Source organism: Hippichthys cyanospilos, chromosome 13, assembly GCF_059441005.1.
Source record: "Hippichthys cyanospilos isolate Australia breed blue-spotted pipefish chromosome 13, RoL_Hcya_1.0, whole genome shotgun sequence".
Classification (NCBI taxonomy): Eukaryota; Metazoa; Chordata; class Actinopteri; order Syngnathiformes; family Syngnathidae; genus Hippichthys; species Hippichthys cyanospilos.
The window spans coordinates 2,899,970-2,911,569 of NC_142381.1; the positions used below are offsets into that span (position 1 = coordinate 2,899,970).

General features: G+C 41.0%; 1 protein-coding gene across 1 annotated transcript in view; it reads left to right on the forward strand.

Moving 5' to 3' along the window:
- fgf24 (fibroblast growth factor 24) overlaps nt 1-11,277 on the forward strand; it is a 14,825-nt gene extending 3,548 nt beyond the window's left edge. Inside the window, exons 3-5 of the mRNA XM_088430960.1 lie at nt 3,725-3,902; nt 8,715-8,821; nt 10,295-11,277. Coding sequence (XP_088287086.1) covers nt 3,725-3,902; nt 8,715-8,821; nt 10,295-10,567 — 558 coding nt within the window. The 3' untranslated portion in view covers nt 10,568-11,277. The remainder of the gene's footprint in view (nt 1-3,724; nt 3,903-8,714; nt 8,822-10,294) is intronic.
- Nucleotides 11,278-11,600: the final 323 nt, after the last annotated feature.

Sequence of the window (11,600 nt, forward strand, 5' to 3'; positions counted from 1 at the left end):
GGCCAGCGAAGACCCCGGCGCGGCGACGCCGGTCGCAAAGCGTTAAGGTGGAGATGGATGCCACCAATCACTTCCACCTTTTGAAGTCGCGAGAGGATCGTCTTTCAAGTGGTCTTTGAAGACCGAGTGAGAGTCGGGGCTTTTTTTTTTTTTTGGGGGGGGGGGGGTTGATAAAAAGCACCGCCGTGTTAGCCGCTTTTGCCTTTCCCGTGACAAGAAGTGCAACTTTGCACCAAAACATACCCTTAGTGTTTGTTTGGAGATGGTCAGATGGAAGATAAATCCCTCAGCAGGTTTTTTTTTTGAAACCTTTAAGGGTCCTGATGAGAGACGATTCTGATCTTTGTCTCGGATATGTTTAATACGCTTGATAGTGGTTCGAAAACTGCGGGGCCAAGAGATGAGACTCGGGGAGTCACAAAATAATTTGCGTTTAATTACTACTATTTAGGGTACGTGAAGGTGCTTTGGAGATTTGAACAGTTTTTGTCAAAATGAGAGCAAAGTAACTGGAACTAGAATTTAAAAAAACAAATTTTGCAGTTTTTCCCTAATTTTGTCAATGCTTTTCAAGGCAAAAAATTTCAAGTTATTTATAATTTTTTTCTTCAACCACTCAAATTCTTCAGTGGCATCAGTTCTATCCACACGTATGGAAGTTATATTTATTAACGCTCCACAAAATTAAAAAATTATTATGCTCTGTCTTTGTAGTCCTGTGAAATGACGATGACTCTTTAACTGGTCTCTACCGCCACCTACCGTCTTGAGGTGAAACACAAGTCAACAAAGAATTTTCTCTTCGCGTGACAATACTTTGACCGCCGCTCAACGGAATGTAGCAAAAATTGCTAGAAATTAATGTCATAAATCTTATTAAAATGCATCTCAAAAATTGTAATTGCAATGGTTTTATATGGTCCAAAATTTGGACAATAATTATTTTTGTACGCAAAATCTTATGCAATTGCATAAAAATGTGAGAATTGTTTGCATTTTGAAATTTGACGTTTTAATCATCTGCTGGAAATATCAGTTCACTAGTGATTTTTTTTTTCCCATTGATTCTTTTATGACATCATAAAAAAAAAGGTACAAAAAAAGTCCGAAATTTTCCTAATTTGCAACATGAAGGGTTAAACCTGGTGCACCTGGTGAGCTCCTAATCTATTGGAACCTCCTTGTTTATTTCCTTGATCCACATTTCAGGGATCAACCTGTCAACCTGTGAGGCCAAATTGTCACGGTGTCTTTTTGTCCAAGCCGTTGACGCGGCGTGACATGTTTGCTTTAGCGATGGGGACATTTGACATTTGCCTTAGGGAATATGATTGTCTATCTACGCTGATTTTTCTTTTTTTTGCGCACAAGCCGGCAAAGCGGGATTTTGTCTGTGTGTGTGTGTGAGACATTGTGCGCTTTGACGCGGAGACATAACATCCTGCAAACGCATCAGGAATTGACATCAGTCTGTTTTGATGAACAAAAACAATTCCGACAGGTAAAATTGCTTTCAACGCTAAGGGAGTGTGAAGGCGCTCCGCTAAAGCCGCTTTCACGCGGAGATCCTGCAAAATAGCTGTGCTGGAGCGCAAATAATAACAAGGATGGATAAAATGATGATGTTCTGCAATAAACAATCAAAAATTCGGGTGACCTTGGCTTTCCAGCTAAGAAACGCAACATTTAGCTATTGATAAGTTGGGAAAAAAAAATACCTTGCCGAACTACAAATTCGACTATCATATTTTGAATAAAAAATATCAATTAACGGTCGTCAATGAAGCCATTCATTCAGAATATTTTCCAGTTCATCACCCAATTCAGCAATCAAGCAATTCAATGTCTTTTCAAATTAAGAGCAAATTAACTGGAACATGGGGCAATTTATCGTAAAATTGCATTACAGTGACTCCAATGCAAAACTGTGTGGATGCACATTGTAGTTCCAAAGTTGATCAATTATAACGTTAAATTTTTCCCTCCATTCCGACTTTCAGGAATTTGTTTTAGCGCTGGATTTCATGAATGGTCGCAGGTTAGAATAACCGGAGCTCGGGGCATGTTATGCGTGTGTAATTAGCCACCTGAGAGCGGCCGCGTAAAGAGTCATTACCGTGCAATTAGCGCCGTCGTACAGCTGTGGAAGACGAGTCCCGTCGTAGATTCCAGGGCTTCCCAAAGTATACGTTGCCCCCGCGAGCCGCCCCTGCGAAAAATGTCGACAATATCCTCATTTTAACACCGGGTCTAAGGTGACTCGTAAAACATCGGACAGGTGAAGCCTTTAGCGGTTTGTGGGATTTGTTACGAAAAATTCAGTTTACGAAACACCTCGTGGAATAAAAATTGTCGCTTATTAACGTGGCATATGAGAAATTAGCTGCGGCTAACATTGTACACGTTCACATAAAAACACATATGTAACACTGCTTTGGGCTGTCGCGTCTGACAGTGTTAACATGTCGTTAGCACTTTAGCAATGACATCACACAGGAAGCACTTTGCATGACCCCAAACTAAACAAAACTTACATGCTCAAAATAATCCAAAAAATACATATTATTGCTCCTGTGGACTTGGAAATGATTCCCCTATCACTGGTCGTACAAACGTACAAATTAAAGGCCTAAAAAGGTGTCTCTCGCTCTCTCTCTCTCACCAACACACCAGCACCATCTCAAGGCAAACAAGTGAATTGCATTCATATTGTCAACGGCTACAATTAATATAATTTTAATTAATATAATTGAGTTTTTAGTGTACCTAAAACTGAGAAAATGTTCACAAAAAATGATAATAACATAAATATGTAAAATAAACAACAAAAATATAGTCAAAAAAATCTAATCTAATAATCTAATTTTTAAATTCTACACAATATAATAAAAATACATAAAATTAAATGGAAAAAAATGGTAAATATGTACGTCGAAAAACAGTATAAAATAGTGATAAATAATGAAAAAAAAATTCTGTTGAACTAAAAAACACTTATAATAAACAAAAACACACTGTAAAAAATGTAAAGAGCAATAATAAAAGGAAAATAATACTGTTCAAAGCAAACAAATGAATAAAAAAAAAACATTCCGAATTTGGAGAAAAAACTGCAAATGAACTACATATTTCCTAAACCAAAAAACACGTATGATTAACTGGAAGAAAAAAAAAAAAAAAAAACCAAGCCGTACTTTGCGGATGTGACTCATCGCAGGCATTTTTTTGGAATGTAAATCCCGACAATAAAATGAGGCAACGCTGTAGTAAGAGTACTTTTACCAGCATTTCTGTCTTGCGCTAATTTATGGAGCCTGCCGGGCCCCGCGGGCGGATATTCGTTTGACGACTTCAGGTGTATAATTGCTAGTGCTGGAAATGCAGGTAAATCAACATGCCCCCCCCCCCCCCCCCCCCCACTTCATCAACACATCCAGCAGTTAGCAGCTTGTAAAAAGCCGAAAGCGCTAAAATCACACGCGCGCTTGGTTTTCGCCCCGCTTTCATTCTCGGGTTGAGCCGCGGAGTTTATGGATTCGAGTTTATTGCTCAGGATTTTTCAGTATTATGACATGACAGGAAAATAAAAGTAATACATGGACACAATTTTCAATTCTGACGTTTTTTTTTTGGCGGTCATCCGAGAATAAAAACAAAGATAAATCGGAAAAAATCGGCAAATATGCAGTAGTAATATAGCCACCTTTCCCGGTTCCCCCTTCAGGAATCGCAGCAAAGCTCGGCCGACTTCCGTTTCTACATCGAGAACCACACGAGGAACCCGGACGACCTGAGCCGCAAGCAGGTCCGCATCTACCAGCTGTACAGCAGGACCACGGGCAAGCACGTTCAGATCCTCGGGAAAAAGATCAACGCCAACGGGGATGATGGGGGCAAGTATGGTATGGGAGAATTCTTTCGCCTCTCGCCCTTGTTACACTATAAACTATTAGTGTTTTAAGTTCCTTTTTTATTTGAGCTAATCTGTTGCGCAACTCAAAAAGCTAAGTAGCTCGCCAAATGGTGAGGAGCGCTGAACTAGATGAGCAAACATCATTGATAGACGAGCTAGCTAAGAAAACTAGCTTGCTAAAACATATAAGCCAAATAGCTAGCCAAGATAGATTGATGTGAGAAAATTATTTCGCTCAAATATAAGCTAAAGAGCAAACAGATCAATATGTTAGCATGCTATACTTAATAAAATACATCGCTAGCTAAGAAAACTAGCTTGCTAAAACATATAAGCCAAATAGCTAGCCAAGACAGATTGAGGTGAGGAAATTATTTCGCTCAAATATAAGCTAAAGAGCAAACAGATCAATATGTTAGCATGCTATACTTAATAAAATACATCGCTAGCTAGACACATCCATATAATTTGGAAACTAGCCAAAACGTGAATAGATACTATTGATAGTTTAGACACCTAAAAAAAACTAGCTTGTTAAAATAGACAAGTTGAATAGCTATCTCAAATAGAGCGGTTATACGAGTAAATTACAATTAAGCTAAAAAACTTGCAGATGTCTTCTATACTTAATGAAATACATAGCTAGCTGAACTGAAGAAGCTAAATAGATAGCAAAAATTTGATTCATTTCCAAAAATAAAGCAGCTAGTATCCATAGTATCCATGGCCTAGCTATCTAAGAAAACTAGCTTGTTAAAACAGATATGTTGAATAGCTAGCTGGACTCGACTAACTTCACGAGCATATTACTAATAACCAAAAAAGCTAGCTGATTAGATAAGTCTTCCATATTTAATAAAATACACAGCTAGCTCAACATCCAAATGTTTTTGGAAACTAGTTTATAATATCTAGCCCAAATGTGAATAATTCCCTAAAATAAAGCAGCTAGCAAATATACCATTGATGACCTAGCGATTTCTAGGAAAACTAGCTTGCAAAACCAAAGTCGAATAGCTAGCTAACTACTCAAAAATAAGCTATGAAGCTAGCAGATCAATAATTAGCCTGCTAGACTTGATAAAATCCATATCTCGCTACGCACGTCGACTACATATAATTTGCAAATTAGCTAGCTGAGCCTGAAGAGCTAAATCGCTAGCCAGGAACTGAATAGACAAGTTTGATCAAATAGATGCGGCACGTTGTCGCAGGGCGGAACATCAGCCGGCAAATACGGTTCCGCTAAAACGCTCCACTGCTCACAACGGCTGACTCTGGGAAATTGCCGCTTTCAAAAACGGTTTCCTCACTGCTTGTTGGAGCTTGAGTGGAAGCAGATCCTGTTTTTTTTTTTTTTTTTTGTTCGTGAGGAAGCCTTGCCAGTTGTGTACGGCCCCTCCCCCTCCTCTGTACCTGGCACCTGCCAACTCCCGGCACTTACTGCGTACTTACTACGTATCCTGCGCCGTTCCTTATCGCAAATTAGCGTATTTGTCATTTTCGCTCACTCGGGTCGCATTTCTGGGGCTTTTAAAAAGATCAAATTCAAAATCTGGGGAGTCTTAATGGAATCATGTTTGAAGAAGAGGCCATTTGGAAGATAACTACCGTAATTCCCTAAATATAGGTCACACTTTTTTTTCCCTGAAAATGAAGGCCAAAAGTATGTGTGCGTCCTATTTAAGCTAACTTTGATGTGTTTTTTTTTAAATTCGACACCTTTCGAAGAAGATTGATCCGCCAGCCACATAAGCCGAGTTTTATCGCACAGATATGCATTTTATATTCTTACTTACAGTAATTACGGGATGAGCTGGAGTGCGTGTTGCAGCTAACAGCAGTTCGTGCTAGCTTGAGGTTCTTACGGCATTAATTTCAATCAAAGAAGCGACTCTTTTGATCACCGCCGTGTTTTGGCATTTACGCGAGCAAAATCATAACCTTGGAGAAACACGGACGCTGCGCAACTTTGGGTATTCATGGCAAAAAGAACTGGAGCTGCGTCGCCAGTAAAAGGAAAAACAACCGCTTGGATCGTATCTTCGTAGTTACACTGGCGAGGCGTTCACTGACCGCTCAGAAAGTGGGAAATCTGAAACACACTTCACTGACAATAAATGTATAACTTACGGGTTTAAACACAAGAAAATACGGTGATGAAACGTTTGGGGACCCCCGTTAGACACGGTAATTTGGAAAATAGCGGAATTTGAGCGCAAAATGAAGGGCGTGACTCCCGGCCTTTCTTTTTAGATCCCACACAATGTCAAATTCCCAAACCTGAGCCCGCGGAGGGATTTCAGACGGCGTCTCGGGATTGCTTTTTCCCCTTCTTTTCTTTTGGTCACAAAGGCGTGAATAAAAGCACGGCATGCCGTCCTTTTGTCACCCTGACGCCACTCGCGACGACGCCATTGATTTGCCGGCGGATTACGCTTAATTAGCGCGGCTCAGCGGACGGCGACTCAAGAAGATCCCGTTAAGTTTGGCCGGGGCTTCACTTAACGTCGTCTTTGTTTCTGAATACACAACGGACCGAGAGACGGGGACCCGTGGAAGAAAACGATACAAATACTTTTTTTGGTAGGAAGATTTGGGCTCAAGGAATATATATATATATATATATATATATATATATATATATATATATATATATATATATACACAGTATATATGGGAAGAAAAATAGCGAAGTAAAAAGTGCGATAATCAAACTGATGTGGCGAGGAATATTGTAAATTAAAAAAAAAAAAAAAAAATATATATATATATATATATATATATATTTTTTTTTTACAAGATGTCTTTTGCTCATTTATATATATATATATATATATATATATATATATATATATATATATATATATATATATATATATATATATATATATATATATATATATATGTGTGTATACTCTTTTTTTATATTTTTTTTATATTTTTTATATTCAATAAATACTGTAAATATATATATATATATATATATATATATATATATATATATATTTTTTTTTTTTTTTACAGTATTATTCGCTACATTGTGGTTTAATTATTGCGCTGTTTACGTTGCTACTTTGCTTGTTTTAGTTTAGACCTAAATAAATAAATGAATAAAGACGATGTATTATTTTTTTAAGAAAAGAAACAAACTAAATTGAGGAATAAAAGAAAAAAGTAATCCTAGCTTTTATGGCTTATTTGCTATTTGTCTTGATAATTTTCCTTTTTCTAAGTCGGACCAGAACCCCAAAAATTGTGGTTTTTTTTTTTGTTGTTTTGTTTTTTTTAAACAAAAGAAACACTGTATAAGGGAAGAACAATGCAGGTATTTTGGGGAAGGCAACCCCCGCGATAAAAACATTTTTTATAACATTTTAGCAATAATTATTATTTTATATTTTATTGGCAAATACGTGCACTTTTTTTTTAGATTATTTGTCGATCCCAATTTTGCCCCCCGCCTCCCTTTGAGAAGCACTAAACAATCCAGACGGCATCAAAACCCGGCAATCCAAACTTCCAGTGGCTTAAGGCTCATTTCGTCATGTAGTTTAAGGCTAACGGGAGGGGGGGGGGTCGGGGGCCCCCGTCCCCGGGGCCCATTCTGTCCTGAATGGCCGCCCTGTGTGTTAAACAAATGGATCATCTTAACTTTTTGATTGAGTGAGCACAGACTAAAGGCAGACTTGAAACCTAATCCGGGATGGGGGGGCACACAACCACTGCGCAAATGTTTGGAGGCCCCTGCTTGGAGGGCCCCCACCGCAGACAAAGGGCCACCTCGCGGGGGTTAACGTGGGACAAGGGGCAATGGGGGGGGGGTTATACTGCTGTGTCATCTTCAAGACAATGTTGGTTTTTAGCAAGCTTGAAATGTTAATTGCTAGAAATCACAAACAGTTTTAGAACATCACTTAAAATGATTGCTATTACTGAAGGTTGTTTTTCTCCATTCGGCTGCAAGAGTCTGATTTCTTGTTGCCCTTAGTCTCCTTCTGGATAAAGACTGTCTAATTGCCAAAAAAGTAGTTGTAGCGAAGCGTCAGTCTCCTCTATTTTTGCCATTTCTTTGCCATTTGTCTTGTTCTCCTCTTGGCTGCAGTGGTCCATTTTCTTGATGCCCTTAGTCTCCTTCCGGATATAGGCTGTTTCCTTGCCGAGCAGTTCACACAACGGGGCCCAGATCTCCTCCATTATTGTCCTTTATAAGTATGTTTTAGCTTCCATTTAGCAACATGAGCATGATATCTTCCTGCCCTTAGTCTCCTTCCGGATAAAGACGGTCTCGATGCAGAGAAGTAATTGTAAGCAAAGCCTCGTTCCCCCTCTATTTTTGCCATTTCTTAGACATCTGTTCTGGTTCTCCACTTGGCTGCAGTGGTGGATTTTCTTGCTGCCCTTAGTCTCCTTCTAAAAACAGGGTGCCAAATACGTAAATGTAGCAAAGCCTGGTTCTCCTCCATTATTGGCTTTTCCCTAAGCACGTCTTTTTGTCCACATGGTTGCAGTGGTCCATTTCGTCAGTTCAGCAGAGCCTAGATCTCCTGATTTGCCATTCGTTAAGCATTTCTTCTTCTACGGTACATATTGCCCTTAGTCTCCTCTTCCATCCAGAAAGAATGACAGCCCTTTATTCTCCTCTATTATTGTTTTTTTTTGTTCCTTCTCTTTAAGCCTATTATGGTATTATTATCCTTGTGCAGGCAGGATTTGCATTTGGTTGTCATGTTTTTTTTTTTTTTTTTTTTGTCATTGGGCGGCCCTAACGTGTTCTGTCTTCTCTCGTGTGTTATTTCAGCCCTTCTGGTGGTGGAGACGGAAACCTTCGGTAGCCACATCCGAATCAAGGGAAAGGAGAGCCAACACTACATCTGCATGAACGAGAAGGGCAAAATAGTCGGAAGGGTGAGTCGGCCCGTGAATTCCGTCAAACCGAAACGGACGTTTCCGAGGAGGGGGGGGAGGGGGGTTTAATCCGACTGGCCCGGACCCCCGTTCTCAAAACAAAACCCCTTTTGATAACTCCGGGCCCGGTCCTCCATTACGTAACCGGATCGCTCAATTAGCCGCCGCGATGGTCACAATGCACTCGCGGAGCTAATGGTCACTTAGGAGGAATGCAATTATGTCACCTGCTCACGCCAGGTGGTCTCCGAGCGGGTTTTGGGTGGGGGCGGGGGGGTCCGAGTGCGGGAAAATGTAGTAGCGCTCCACCGTTAATGGCTCTCATCCAAACCGTCCTTCATAACTACGACTTAATAATGGAATGGACAATGACTTTTTGCTTGGTTTGACTGTCGATAGCTATCGCAAGTATTATGTATTGTGTTTTCGGCCCTTACTCTCCTTTTGGATAAAATGCACCACCTCCCAAAGATTTTATTAGCAGAGAACCTTGTTGTCCTGGATAATCATTAGCCAGCATGCCTTATTCTTCCTTTGGCTGTAGGAACTTTTTTCACTGCCCTTAGTCTCCATTTGGATAAAATGTCGACATTGTTTTCTTTTATGACGTATTTTCCTTCACTTGGCTGCAGTGTTACGGTTTTTGCTGCCCTTAATGTCCAGATCAAATACAAGCCCTTGTTTTGATTTACCTTTGGACATACCGCAGTGTTATCCTTTGTAGCAACACTATGTCACAATCCCTGCAATCTCCCATTGGATATTTTTTTGTGCCCTTAGTCTCCTCGTGGATATACAGCAAATGCAAGCCCTTGTTTTGATTTACCTTTGGACATACCACAGTGTTATCCTTTGTAGCAACACTATGTCACAATCCCTGCAATCTCCCATTGGATATTTTTTTGTGCTCTTAGTCTCCTCGTGGATATACAGCAAATACAAGCCCTTGTTTTGATTTACCTTTAGACATATCACAGTGTTATCCTTTGTAGCGACACTATGTCACAATCCCTGCAATCTCCCATTGGATATTTTTTTGTGCCCTTAGTCTCCTTGTGGATATACAGCAAATAAAAGCCCTTGTTTTGATTTACCTTTGGACATACCACAGTGTTATCCTTTGTAGCGACACTATGTCACAATCCCTGCAATCTCCCATTGGATATTTTTTTGTGCCCTTAGTCTCCTCGTGGATATACGGCAAATACAGGCCCTTGTTTCGCTTTGCCTTTGGACACAGCACAGTGTTATCTTTTGTAACAACGCTATTCTCCAGCGCCCCGTTTTTTTCCGCCCGCAGTCTCCCCTTGGATAAAATAAGCTTCTTTAGCTTGAAGATCCAAATGAAAGCCTCTGTTCCTCTTCTTTAACTCTCGATGCTGCAGTGTGTCTGATACCCTTCCAGAAAAGGCGTCGGCTCACGACGACCAGTTTAAAGCCTGAAATTAATGTCGTTTGTTTGTGTTTTGGCAGCCGGACGGCAGGAAGCAGGAATGCGTGTTTGTGGAGGAGTTCCTGGAGAACAACTACACGGCGCTGGTGTCGGCCAAGTACAAAGGCTGGTACCTGGGCTTCAACCGCAAGGGCCGGCCCAAGAAGGGCTCGCGCACCACGCAGCGGCAGCAGGAGGTCCACTTCATGAAGCGGGACCCCAAGGGCCGCGAGGACCCTCAGGAGGAGTTCCGCTTCACGCCCGTCACCAAGCGCACGCGGCGAGCCCGCCGGCTAAAAGCCCGCCGGAACTGATCGACCGGGCGGGAGCTTCCGTTGATTGACAGCACTCAGGAGGGCGGAGCGATCCGGAAAGAACAAATTTTTATTTTTCTACTTGATGCGTCCCCGCCGTCTTATTTATACGTACGGATAAAACCACAGGAAGCTTTTGGGGACGGCGTCTTTGTTGACTGTCAAGCCAGGAGGTGACGCAACGCCGTAAAAATCAGCCGAGCGGGATTTATTGGAATCTTGTTTGTGTTGCCCCGCCGCGACCGAGCCGCCATACTTTCCACTGGAAGAGGACGCCGTGGAGACGGGAGGAAGAAGGCGGGACGCCGCCGCCGGAATGACTGTGTTGCGTCGAGTGCAATATTCCACACAGCGTTCTCAGTTTTGGACGTTTTTTTTTTTTTTCTCTTTTTTTTAAACCCCGATTCCACGTCTTCCGTCTTCATCGCAGACGCACTACTGGACTCGCCGGGAGGGGGGGAGCAAAAAAACTCTTGAGGTTTTTGTTCTTTTTGGTGATGAAGACTTCCTCTACCTCCTGGTTTTTTCTTTTTCCGAGTCATCTTTGGACTGACTTTCCCACTTTGCCAGTAATGTGTACTCACCTGTCTACCGGCAACCTTACTAACAACATGACACGCATTTATGACCTTTTTTTTTTTAAAATGTAAGCAAAAAATAATTTTATGACTATTATTAAGATATTTATTGCCTCCCCTTTGTAAATAAAATGTGATAAGTTTTATTTGGCCTCTGTTAATAAAATGAGGAGTATATTTTAAGTCGGCGATGTCATCGTCTTTGGGTTACTGGGGTCAATCGCGAATTCGCCCGGAAGCAGAAATGGCCGACTTTGTGTTCAGTTCCGGGCATGGGTCCTTGAAACTTTGTCTTCACGTGATAGACATGTCCACCAAAAACTAAGGACGGCCTGTGAAACTGGTGTGAACCACTCATTTTTTTCAAACTTTCCAAGAGGGAGATTGTGAAAAAGTGAAAAATCAAAATGGCTGCATTCATGCCCGCAGTCTCCTTTTGGATAAAAGTGTTCTTA